General features: G+C 60.0%; 1 protein-coding gene and 1 long non-coding RNA gene across 3 annotated transcripts in view; one reads left to right on the top strand and one right to left on the bottom strand.

Annotated features, from left to right (window-relative positions):
- Positions 1-8,552, bottom strand: LOC138419323 (leukocyte immunoglobulin-like receptor subfamily A member 6). 2 transcript variants are annotated; one of them, XM_069552059.1, is made up of 13 exons: positions 6,950-8,552; positions 6,603-6,879; positions 6,405-6,440; positions 5,948-6,232; positions 5,512-5,814; positions 4,998-5,294; positions 4,470-4,772; positions 3,119-3,235; positions 2,082-2,124; positions 1,965-2,002; positions 1,722-1,774; positions 1,304-1,528; positions 1-594 (listed from the first exon to the last, which is right to left on the bottom strand). In XM_069552059.1, the coding sequence occupies exons 1-13, from the start codon at positions 7,133-7,135 to the stop codon at positions 448-450; spliced, it is 2,310 nt and encodes a 769-aa protein (XP_069408160.1). In that variant the 5' UTR covers positions 7,136-8,552; the 3' UTR covers positions 1-447. The 2 variants fall into 2 exon arrangements, with proteins under 2 accessions (XP_069408160.1, XP_069408162.1); XM_069552061.1 differs by lacking the exon at positions 1,304-1,528.
- The window catches only part of LOC138419338 (uncharacterized), a 71,091-nt gene continuing 65,186 nt past the window's right edge, over positions 6,785-12,689 (top strand). The window contains exon 1 of the long non-coding RNA XR_011248946.1: positions 6,785-7,139. This is a non-coding gene — a long non-coding RNA (uncharacterized lncRNA). The remainder of the gene's footprint in view (positions 7,140-12,689) is intronic.

Raw genomic sequence — 12,689 nt, 5'->3', positions numbered from 1 at the left:
TTTCAGTTTTTAGTAATCTGTTTATTTGTGGCTGTGCCGGGTCTTCCCTGCTGCGCGTGGGCTCTCTCTGGTTGCAGCGAGTGGAGGCTGGTGCCTGGCTGTGCACGGCCTGCTCACGCGCTGGCTCCTCCCGAGGAACACCGGCTCTGGGCCCCAGGGCTTCGGCAGCTGCAGCGCCCCTGGGCTCAGCTGTCCGGCAGCAAGTGGACCAGACCCATGTCGCCTGCGTTGCCGGCAGACTCGTAACCGCTGGGCCACCCGGGCTCCAGGATGCTGCTTCTGAGAGTAGAGCCAGCTGACCCAGAAGGGTCCCAGGGGCTCCTGGTGGTCTGTTAGGAGCCCAGGGACTGGCTGCTGGTGGCTAGGTGGTGTCCACTGCTGGCAGCTCCCGTGCCTCCTGGGGTCTGCGATCTGCTCCCTGGAGCCTGGCGTCGGGTCTTCCCTGGGCTAGCGAACGGCAAGAACAGCGTACTCACTGGGCTCTGCTGGGGGCTCCCCTGACGGGGGGCTGGGGGGTGCGGCCGTCCCCCTTCTGAGGGTCGAGTGGTTCAGCTGGGCGTAGGTCACGTCCTGGGGGCCTTCGGATGTGGCAGCCTGCGGAGGGGGAGGTGTGTGAGATGGGGCGCCTGGGGGCCGGGAGAGGAGGGACCCATCTTCTGTGCGTCTGTCCATCCTTCCCGGAATCCCCCCCACCGGGAGGACAGGGGGGCACCTCCCGCCTTCGTCTCAATCTTGGGGGCTCACAGGGCGCCTGTCCCCTCCTGGGGGCCTGCCTCCCGCCTTCGTCTCGATCTCGGGGGCTCACAGGGCTCCCGTACCCTCCTGGGGGTCTGCCTCCCACCTTCGTCTCAATCTCAGGGGCTCACAGGGCGTCTTTCCCCTCCCAGGGGGTCTGCCTCCCGCCTTCGTCTCGATCTCGGGGGCTCACAGGGTGCCTGTCCCCTCCTGGGGGCCTGCCTCCCACCTGTTCTGCTGGAGGGAGACAGTGAGGCAGGACAGGCGCCTCCTGGGTCCGCCGCCCTCCTTCAGCCAGCTCCCCGCTGTGCCCAGATGAGGCTTGGAACCTCGGGTCAGGTCAGCTCTCTCTCCTGATGGAAACTCCAGGGGCCTCCTGACGCCCGAGAGCCTCCGGGTGCTTTGTGTGGCCCTGATCTCTGTCTGAGCCCAGACTTCTTGCTCATCTGGCCCGGCACACGTCCGTCTTCCTGCTAAAGCACGTCCCTCCCGCCTCAGGACCTTCCTACCGAGTGTGCCCGCCCCGTGCGCCCAGTCCCGTCTCTTGATTTACTTTCCTCGTCAGCACCTTGCATTCTGGGACTCCGCCAGCTTGTTGGCGTGGGGCCCTCTCACTGCCAGGTGAGCGCCTGCTGTCCCTGCAGGGCCTGGGGGGTGGCGCCCGCTCTCCTGCACCCTTTGCTGGGGGGTGAAGGAGGGGTCCTGGGGCGTGTGGGCCATCCACTGATGCACACGTCCTCATGAGACCTGGGACTGCACCCCCACACCAGAAGGTCAGCCAGAGGCCACGGAGCTGGGAAAGGCACCCCGAAGGAGGAGCCGTGAGGTCACAGGGCAAGGGGAGGGAGGGGTCACAGCAGGACCCAGGTGCCGGGAGGCGTGGGGTGGGCGTGGCTGGAGCTGCGGTGTGAGCACAGCGACGTGGGGGCTGGGCTGAGATTGGCCACAGGAGGTCTGTGGTGGCCAGACGGGAGCAGGGGTCTCACCTGATGGTCCAGCTGCAGCCCCACCTCAGAGTGGGCGTCGCTCATGGCAGCATCTGCAGCAGAGCAGGGGCACCGCTGGGTGGGGTTCTGAGAGCCTCGGGGCTGGAGCCGCCACCCTGCACCCTGGGGGGTGCTGTGTGGTCCCCCAGCCTTCTGAGCATCCCCCCCACTGCCTCCAGAAGTCTCTGTGTCTGCCTCCCCACCTCCCTCCCCCCACCGCGGGCCACCGCCTCTCCTGCTCACAGATGGCCTGGTCCTGGGCGTCTGCAGCTGGGCTGGAGCTGAGGAGGAGACGCTGTGTCAGGGGGAGAAGGTGGGGTGCTGTGGGTGGGGCTCTGGGGGTGTCGATGCTGGAGTTACCTGCTGTGCGGGCTTCTGTCCTCAGGCCCTGGGTCTGCGGCTCCTGTGGGAGGTTGGAAATCAGCCTTAGCCTGGGTGGGGTCCCGGGACAGAGGCTCGGCCCGGGGATGTGGTGCCCTCCGCCCTACGCGTGGGATTCAGGAGAGAAGGCAACCTGGGCTCGAGCGCGTGACATTGAGAAGGAGGGGAATGGCTTAAACTAGTGCACGTGAGCTGACACGGGGTGTTTTTTTCCACTAGATTTTCAGATTTGAGATTCTGGAAAAATTTTTAAGTGAAATAGCGTTGATTTATAATATATTAGTTTCAGGCATACAACATATGATTCAGTGTTTTTATAGGTTATACTCCACTTAAAGTTATTACAAAACACTCGCTACATCCCCTGTGCGACCCGGTATATCCTTCCTGTTTCCCTCATATGCAGCAGCCTGTGTCTCTTAGTCCATGCCCCTAATCTGCCCGTCCCCCCGGGAACCATTAGTTATTTTCCCACATCAAGGCGTCCGTTTCGTTTCTCATCCACATGCCTTTGCATTATTTTCCAGATTCACTATGTACAAATGACATCATAAATCATCTACCTGTCTCTGGCTTAACTCAGTGGGTGTAATGCTCTCTAGGTCCGTGTACGCTGTTGCAAATGGCAGAATTGTCTTCTTTCTTATGGCTGAGTAATATTCCATTGTATGTGTATGTGTGTGTACATATATATGCATACATACACATACATATATGTACACACACACCACATTTTCTCCATCCATCTGCTGCTGGACAGCTGACCAGCGCACATATAAGTTGCCTATATGAATATTGGAATGTTTGTATCTTTTCAAATTACTGTTTTCGTTTTATTGACACATATACCCAGCAGTGGATTTGCTGGATCATATGATAATTCTGCTTTTAGTTTTTAAGGAATCTCCATACTGTGGAAAAAAATTCTCTAAGTAGCCTGTTCCCATGTCCTTGGTTTCCCTCTGTCTGATGCCCTAAGGCCTCCAGGGGTCCGAGTCACCCCGTTCCCTACTCACCCGAGTCCCTGCGTTTGTCCTGACCCCGGTGTCGGAGGAAGAGGATGAGGAGGATGAGGAGCAGCAGGACGAAGGTCACCGAGACCCCGATAAGGACACTCAGGTACCACGTGAGGCCTGGGGCACCAGAGACGCCCGAGTGAGCCAGGGGTGCCGCTTAACTGGGCACCTGCTGTGTGAGCACTCGTGCTGGGGTCTGTGCGTCCATCTCCAGCCCATCCCACCCGTTTACAGACAAGGAGCCTGAGGCCCAGAGGGGGAGATCACGGGCCCCCAAGTCGCCCAGCCTGGAGCGGGCAGAGCCGGGACTGGAACCAGGGCCATGGGCACCCCGAGCTCCTCCTGAGCTGGCCCCCAGGAGGACAGCAGCTTCCTGCTCTGGGGGCCCCTCACCTGCAGGGGCTGTCCGAGGGTCTCAGCTGGAGCTGAGGGTCCTCCCTTGTCCCCTCCCCTCCCTCACCTCAGCAGGGGCGGGGGAGGGGCGGGCTGCGTGGAGGGGTCTCTAGGTCCCCACCCTCCCACCCCCGCCACATGCTGTCTCCATGCTGCAGCGGACGGGACAGGCCCCACAGTCACCTCCTCGGGGGCTCCCTGTGCTCCTCACCCGATGGGGGGCACACCCAGCTCAGAACTGAGGATCCCCAAGATCTGGGCCACGGGTCTCTCCTTTCACACTGGGAGAAACTGAGGCCTGTGCGCGGGTGTGGTGAGGGTGAGGGAGTCCACATCAGAGTCTCCGGAGGCGCCTGAACCAGGGGCATATCCAGCCTGCCCCCGGACCCGCCACCACCTCCCCAAGAGCCTGCGCCCCTCTCTGCAGTTCCTGACCCCACTGAGGCGCGGGCTGATGGATCTGATGCCTGGAGCCCCCTGGGGGTCAGCAAAGGGGTGGGGGCGGGGCCACTTCCCCCTCCACAGCCCCATCTCTGCTCCACGCCCAGCGAATCCTTGATGACCTCAGCGGGCATTAGGTCTTCCGGCTCCCACACCGCCCTGGGGTGGGCTGTCACCGCTGAGCACATAGCCCCATGACTCCCCAGTGGTTGGATTGGGGCCCGAGGGTGGGGTCTGGGCCCATGGGTCCTGGGAATGAGCCCAGGTAGGGGTGCACCGGGCTGACCCGGGGTCCCCACCTCACTCCCCTCTGCCCTGCACGGCTCTGTAGCCTCCCTGAGACCCTCTCACTGCCCACCTGCCCCTCCAGGACCCCAGTGTGGCAGGAAGGGCAGGAGGCGGGCTCTGAGGACCCTCCCTCAGGGGGCCCCTCCATCAGCACCCCCTCCTCCACGACCGCCCTGTGATCCTGGGGCACAGAGCCCCAAGCTGCTGAGTCAGAAGGACAGGGCCTCACCTGAGACCACGAGCGCCAGGGGCTCACTGGGCTGGGACAGCAGGTAGGGGTCTGTGCTGAGTGAGCGGTAGCACCTGTAGGTGCCCCCGTGGGCTGAGGTCACAGGGCTCAAGGAGAACTCGGCCTGGTACCGCCCGTCTTGGTCCTGGGAGCGCAGACGCAGGGGGCGATGGGCTGCCCCCTCCTTGGACAGAAGGAAAGTGTCCGTCCTGTCTCCTGACTGACACAGCAGGGTCACGGTCTCTCCCGGAGTCACCGAGGGGCCGGGCCGCACCGAGAGGGAGGGGCTGTCTCTGAGCCGTCCTGCAGAGGGGAAGGGGGTGCGGGCGCCGGGCGGGCTCTGAGCGAGACTCCGCGGGCCTCTCTGGCCCCTCAGCGCTGTCTCTGTCTCTCCGAGTCTCTCCCCTCCCCCACCCCCTCTCTCTGTGCCTCCCTGGGACCCCTCCCCCTGGTCCCAGCATCACCCCTGGGGCTCCCCGGTGGGGCCTGTGCAGAGTCTGGTCCCCGACTGACCCGCTGGCCCCTCACCTGCCACCAGCAGCTCCAGGGGCTCGCTGGGGGCCGACCACTCGGAGGAGAGGCTGTGTCCACCGTAGCATCTGTACCGGCCCCCGTGGATGGTGCCCACGGGGCCCAGGGGGAAGTCGGCCTGAGAGAGCCCTGCCTGGGGCCTCTGGGCAGGGCGCTGGGGGAGGTCCTGTCCCCCCTCCTTGGACAGAGCGAATCTGGCGTAGCCAACGTCAGAGCGACACTGGAGGGTCAGGTTCTGTCCAGAGGTGACGACGGGGCCCTGCGGGGTCAGGAGGGAGGGCTTCCCAGACAGCCCTGGGGAGAGACATGTGCTGGGTAGTAGGGACGCTTCCCCCATGGACGCCCCTCTCCCCTCCCGGCCCCAGGCCCCGTCGTCTTTCACTCTGTGTGTCTGCCCTGTGAGCCCCACACTCCTCCCCCCACCCCCTCACAGCGGCTCCCCTGGGAGCAGAGACCCCAGTACGTTGTCTCGTCTGCTCAAATGTGTGGGGTCAGGACGGGACTTCCTCACCTGGGACCAGGAGCTCCAGGGGGTTGCTGGGGGCCGACCACACCCGGGGGGTGTCCCTGTAAAAGCCGTAGCATCTGAACGTCCACCCGTGTCCGGGGGTCACGGGGCCCACGGGGAACAGGGCCTGGGTCTCCCCGTCACGGCGTCGCTCTCCATCCAGGGTCCGAGAGAACGCATCTTCTCCTTCCTTGGTCAGGAGGAATCTGTTAAACCCATGATAGGAGGCACACTGGAGGGTCACGTTCCCTCCCGAGGTCACCACAGGGCTCGGCAGGGCTGAGAGGCTGGGTTTGCCAAAGGGTCCTAGGAGAGAAGGAGGCAGCTCATTCCCTGGGGCTCCCACCCTCCCCTCCAGGGCTGGGCTGGGAGAGGGACACCCTCTGAGAGCAGACCCCCTCCCGAGGGCAAAGCCCGAGGCCCCCCGAGTGTCCCTCACCTGTCACCACCAGCTCTAGGGGGTCACTGGGCTCTGACCAGCCAGCGGGGGTTCTGTAGTAGCACCGATAGCTCCCTGTGTGGTCCTGTCCCATGTAGTAGATGGAGAACTTGGCCTTGACCCCAGGCTCCAGGGGTTTCTCTCTGTCCCAGGGGACTAAGGTTCCCTCTTTATCCAGATGGAACTCTTGGGCCCCCGGGGTCCCCTGACACCAGATGGTAATGGGGCTCCCCCAGGGGACCAGAGAGCCCGGCTCAGCCCAGATGGTGGGTTTGGGGAGGGTCCCTGGAAGGAAATCAGAGGCGGGCTCACCAGGCGTCTCCCCAGGCCCCAGCTCTCAGCCCAGACCTCCCAGACTCCCACTCCGTGCGCCCCGAGGTGCCCTCCCCCTCCCTGCGGCCTGGGGGTGACCCTTGTCGCCAGGAGAGGAAGGAGCTGGGCCCTGGGACAGACTTACCGGCCTGCACCTGGGTCCTCAGGCCCACACTCAGCCCTGGAAGAGAGCGCCCTGTGAAAGGCGTGCCCTCAGCCCTGAGCAGCGCCTCTCCTCCCTGGGAGCCTCAGGGCCCTGGGGTCCCCTGATGGAGCAGACTGGCTGGTGGGGGGGGGGGGGCGTCCCTCCAGACCAGGGCTCCCCCCGCCCCTCCCATCTCACCGAGGCAGAGCAGGGCGGGGAGCGTGGGGGCCATGGCGTCTCCTCCCTGCGGTCCAGGCTGTGGGGATGGAGGAGACCTGGGTGTCCTCCGGACAGACAGACCGCAGGGCGTGTCCTCTCCGGGGCTGGTGCTTCCTGTCACGCAGCATTCACAGCAGCGTCCCCACAGGAAGGGGAACAGCCTCTTCTTGAGAGCCTGGCGTCGTCTCCAGGACAGTCCCAGTGTGTTCCTGAGACGCCCCTGCCAGTAGAGGGCATCCGGGACACGGCCTGCCCTCTGCGAGCCTCGCTTCAGTGTCTGCTTCCTCCTCCGCCCGCCCATCAGCAGATCCCCGTGGGGTCCTCACCGTGGACGGGGTCACCAGGCCCTGGAGATGCTCTCTCCCTGATGGGGAACAGATGCTCGAGTAGACGCGTGCCCGCTGGTCATGTCTCTGGGGCGGCGATGCCCTTTCTCTGCGCCTGAGGTTCCTCCTGTGCGTGCTGTCCCGACCCCAGGCCTCCGAGGGGCTGCGGGCTCTTGCTGCCATCATCACGGTGAATTTCCTGACAAGGTGACGGCGGGGGAGGGTGGCCTGAAGGGCTGCAGGCTGAGACTGCACCGAAGGGGGTGAGTGTGGTGCCCACCCAGGGCCTCCTCTGCTCGTAACGCTGAGACGTGCTTGGAGCGTGTTTCTGAAACACGTAGCCACAGACACGGGCAGAAAGACAGTTCCCCAAATGGAGACGGAACCACAGCAAAGCCCGAGAGGTAGGCGGTGTCACCCCCGGCAGCGGGGATCGTCTCGGGGTCAGAGGCGGAGGTTTCCCTGTGTGCACACAGACAGGCACCCATCCTCACAGAAGAATAAAGGGAGGGTACCATGTGGGTTATTTTGAAGAGGAACAGGCAGTTACTGGAAAGAGTTGGAAATTTTCGACTTGAACAATCCAGTAGAGTCAACACGTTAAAAAAGGCGTGCTGTGGAGCGGACAGCTGAGCGGCCACATGTGAAGTCGGAGTTTAGCACTGAGGAGATGTTGCAGAGTGCAGCAGAGAGAGCAGACAGGGAAAGGCAGCAGGGGCGGGACTGTGCTGAGGGCCAGGGTGGCACCTGCCGTAAGTGTCAGAGGGGAAGACGCTCAGGACAGACAGCAACGGCTGAGGAAGCACATAACGGAGGCTCCTTTACTGACGAGAACCGGCCTGCGAAGGGCTGGGACTCACGAATGTGCATGAGACACCCGAGGGCCGCCCTGCCGGGCCCCTGGCTGAGACTCGGCGCTCCCTACTTAGGGCCAGGGTTCAGTCACCAGCCAGGGATCCAGACAGGGCGCACTTCAGCTAAAGACCCCACAGCAACGGAGAGCCTGTGTGCGGCAGCTACGGCAACAAATAGGTTAGTTAACTGCACAGTAAAGAAAGTAACATCAGTATCTTGACGTTTCATAGTAGACTGAGAAACTGAATGTTGAATTAAAAAAGTGTTTCGTACTGAAGTACACAATTTGAATCAGTTAATTGTATTTTAAGTAAATTTCAACTGAAAAAAAAAATCAAGGTGGACTGGACTGAGGCCCTAAAAATGTCCTGAAACTACTTCCTGTAGAAAACGCAGATTACCATCAAGAGAATGACCAGCCCACTGGGAGCAGACTTCCCCCTACCAAAAGGGGACGCTAAAGGCTATTGGAGCAATGTCGTCAGGGAATTAACCAGGAAGAGCTCCCCCTGAGTCGGAGTACTTGCAAGGGGCGGAAGTGAGAGCTTCAGGCAGAACACTCACCAGCTTCCAGGAGGTTCGGCACCGCCTCCCGCTGTGGGCTGTGCCTCAGCCTCAACCCGCCAGGTCCTGAGAGAGGAGGTGGGCTCTGGGGGCATGGATCCCTTAACCTTGACAAGGGTTTTCCTCTCCTAGTACTTGAGTCACAGGCTGGATTCAAAGTAGGAAGTGTTCTCAGGTAACTTGATAAAAAGAGAATGAGCGTGAAAGAAGGCATTTCCAGAGGCGCAAGTGCTTAGATGCTGTTTTCACGCGGAAAGGAATACTAAGAGATGGCAGAGAGACAGTGAGATGCAACAGAGAGGAGCGCGTGGCCGAAAATGAGCTTTGGAAAAGTACACAGACACACATTGCACGCACAGACACACCCACACGCGTGCATGGAGGAGACGTGCGCATGCCCGCACGCGTGTATATGAGTGCCCGGAGTTCAGGTGAAGTACCTAGAACACTGTCTTTTTGAAAGGAGGAGGAGAATGCATACGTGTTCAGAAATGAAAATGTAAATATGCGTTTTCAGCACGGGAGCACGTGCCTAACATCGGGAATGGAATAACTCCCAAGGTGCCTGGTGTAGTGGAATGAAGGAAAGCCTTTTCAGCTTTACTGAGGTATAACTGGCAAAATTCTCTCTGTTTCTCATGCACAGCTTGAGGTTCTGACTTCCGTGTACGCTGTGAAGAGAGTACAACTTGGTTGCGGGTCTGGTGGGGACACTTCCGGGCTCCCCTCTGAGGAGGTGTGAGTCTACAGTGGAGAACGGGCAGCTCTAGTCTCATCGCCGCACGTCAGGTCTCCAGAAGTCACTCGGCGGCGGCCCTGAAACTTTGTTCCCCGTGACCAGCACCTCCCCGTTATCCCCGCTCCCAGCCTCTGGGGACTGCGTTCTCCTCCATTTCTCTGAGTCTGTTTTAGATTCCACAGGTCAGTGAGCTCCTGCTGCGTTTGCCTGTCTGTGTCTGGCTTACTTTACTCAGCATAATGTCCTCCAGCTTCACCCATGTTGTCTCAAAAGGAGGGGTTCCCTTTTTTAAAGGCTGGATAGACTCCAGTGTGTGTGTGAGTGTGTGAGTGTGTGTGTCTGAGTGTGTGTGAATGTGTGTGTGTCTGAGTGTGTGTGTATGTGTGTGTGTTTGTGAGTGTGAGTGTGTGTGTGAATGTGTGAGTGTGTGTGAACATGTGTGTGTGATTGTGAGTGTGTGTGAGTGTGTGTGAATGTGAGTGTGTGTGTGTGAATGTGAGTGTGTGTGAGTGTGTGTGAGTGTGTGTGAGTGTGAGTGTGTGAGAGTGTGTGTGAGTGTGCATGTGAGTGTGTGTGTGACTGTGTGTGTGGGTGAGTGTGTCTGGCATTTCCTCTGTGCATTTATCTGTTGGCAGACATCCAGGTTGGGGCTGTATCCTGCTACTGGGAACATCGCTGCAGAACTCAGGAGTGGAGACACGTCTGTGAGGTCCTGGCCTCCTCTTTGGATGCATACCAGGAGTGGAATTGCTGGGTCATGTGGTGGGTGGTTCTGTGTTTAGTTGTTTGAGGAAACTCCATGCGGTTTCCGCAGTGGCTGCAGCGGTTGCCTTCCCAACGACCTTGCACGAGGCTCTCTTCCCTCCGCATTTCGGCAGCAGCTGTCTTTTTCCTGGCAGCCGAGTGTCTGTAACACGTGCAGTGACATCTCCTGGCTCTGGGGTGTGCTCCCCTCAGGTGGATGCTGAGCCCCTTTCCACGTCTGTTTGGTCATTTGGGTGTCGTCTTTTGAGAGATTCCTGTTCAGGTCCCGTGCCCATGGAAAAGCCGGGTTGGTGTTACTTTGCGTTGAGCTGTGTGAGCGCCTTGTATATTGGAGAAGTAGCCCCTTATCAGATGTGTGGTTTGCACGCATCTCCCATTGCGTCCACTGCCTCTCCTGTGACGGTTTCCTCTGTTGTGCAGGAGGTTTTATTTACCGGACACCCCTGGTCTGGTTCCGTCTCTGCTGCCTGTGCTTTTGGCGTCATATCCAAAGAAACCTTGTCTTCACCCGTGTCACGACGCTCCCCCTGTGTTTCCTCTTGTTCCTTCATGGTTTCAGGCCGTGTGTTTAAGTCTCTGCTGCGTTTTGAGATGATTTCACATATAGTGTGAGCTGAGGGTCCCGCTGCACCCTCCTGCCTGCTGCCATCTGGCTCTTCCAGCACCGGTTATTGAAGGGACTGTCCTTTCCCATTCTGTGCTCTGGGCACCTTGTGGAAGATCAGTTCACTGAGCTGCTTCGGGGCAGTTATTTTCCATAGTAAGGGAGCTCGTAGATCTCCCGTGTTCCTGCAGTTTCCCTGCTGCCCTGGGCGGAGGCACGGTTCCCGGTTCTTGGTGTTTCTCTGCCGCCCTGGGCGGAGCCACGGTTCTCTTTCTCTGCCGCCCTGGGCGGAGCCACGTTTCCTGGTTCTTGGTGTTTCTTGTGGCCCTGCTTTGATGTCTGTGCCCTGGGAGAAGCAGCCTCCTCTCGGATTTATGGTGGGTTTCTGTCTCCAGCCCAGTTGGAGATTCTGGAGCCTTGGAGACGTGCTCTGTGACGTGAGGCTCCCCTGCCCTCCCGTCGGGGAGACGATGGTGTGCTCCCGCCCCTTCGTGCCCCTGCCCTGAGGGAGAAGTCTCAGGACCCCATGCTCCTCTAACCACCGAGAGACAGAGCCCCGTCCCTTGTCTTCCTGCTTTGCGGCCCCAAGTGTGTCTGCGTCCTGATGCTCTTGTGAGCTGAGCAGCAAGGTGGTCTCTGAGGCAGCGGCCCGGAGCCTGGGGACGTGGCGTGGCTGCACCCACTGTTCTCTCGGGGGGTAGGAGAGGGCCTGGGCCCAAGGAGGGGGTCCTCTCAGCGTTGAGCTGTGCCAGCTTGTGGAAGGGGAGACAGGGAAACAGAACCTGCTCCACTTATCCTTTCGAAGTTGGTTCTTCTTGGTTTCCTGCCCATGGAGGTGTTGCAGCTCACTAGCTGGATTCTGCAGTTTGCATGAAGGTCATTTGGCCCCAATAATCCCAGTTTATCAGTCAAGTCATAGTCTAGTCAAGGCTATGGTTTTTCCGTAGTCGTGTATGGATGTGAGAGTTGGACTGTGAAGAAGGCTGAGTGCCGAAGAATTGATGCTTTTGAACTGTGGTGTTGGAGAAGACTCTTGAGAGTCCCTTGGACTGCAAGGATATCCAACCAGTCCATCCTAAAGGAGATCAGCCCTGGGATTTCTTTGGAAGGACTGATGCTAAAGCTGAAACTCCAGTACCTTGGCCACCTCATGCGAAGAGCTGACACCTTGGAAAAGACTCTGATGCTGGGAGGGAGTGGGGGCAGGAGGAGAAGGGGACGACCGAGGATGAGATGGCTGGATGGCATCACCAACTCGATGGACACGAATCTGAGTGAACTCCGGGAGTTGGTGATGGACAGGGAGGCTTGGCGTGCTGCGATTCATGGGGTCACAAAGAGTCGGACACGACTGAGCGACTGAACTGAACTGAACCGATCAGTGCTTCTGTGCGAGCTGAGGGCTGGGACTTCCCGATCTGCCATCTTGCCTAAAGCGCTGATTAAAGTTTCTGAAGTGTGTCATAGTGAGGCCAGGAATGGAGAAGAGAAACAATAGCTAACTAGTGTGCGGGCTCAGGCGCTGCAGCCGTGTCCGACGCTCTGCGACCCCCGGCCTGTAGCCCGCCGGGCTCCTCTGCCCACGGGATTCTCCAGGCAGGAATTCTGGAGGGCTGGCCATGCCCTCCTCAGGGGATCTTCCCGGCCCAGGGATGGACCCAAGTCTCTTACGTCTCCTGCCCTGGCAGGCGGGTTCTTCACCACGGGTGCCACTGGGAAGCCTTGATAGTCCACACACACAGGGGAACCGAGAAGGGTGAGCAGGTACCTGGCGCCGTTTTCAAATGAGAGAGACGGAGTGATGGTAGGCTGCACTCGGGCTTCCCAGGTGGCTCAGGGGTAAAGAATCTGCCTGCCAGCACAGGAGGTGTAGAGACTCGTGTTCGATCCCTGGGTGGGGAAGATCCCCTGGAGAAGGAAATGGCAACCCGCCTCAGTATTCTTGCCTGGAGAATCCATGGAGAGAGGAGCCTGGCGGGCCACTGTCTGTGGAGTCACACAGAGTTGGACTCGACTGAGCGCGCAGACACACACACACACACACACACACACACACAAACACACACACACAAAGAGTGTGCAGACCCAGACAACACGCCTCCCCGCTCCGCAGACCAGGGTGCCCCCTCCCCGGTTCCGACAGTTCGTGTGTGCCGTCTTCAGGGTTTTGTAAATGGAGTATCACGTCATCCGCGTACAGCGACAGTTTTCCC

This window comes from Ovis canadensis, chromosome 14, assembly GCF_042477335.2.
Source record: "Ovis canadensis isolate MfBH-ARS-UI-01 breed Bighorn chromosome 14, ARS-UI_OviCan_v2, whole genome shotgun sequence".
NCBI classification, from domain to species: Eukaryota; Metazoa; Chordata; class Mammalia; order Artiodactyla; family Bovidae; genus Ovis; species Ovis canadensis.
The sequence above is the reverse complement of the archived record's forward strand: the minus strand, read 5'-3'. Positions and strand labels throughout refer to the sequence as shown.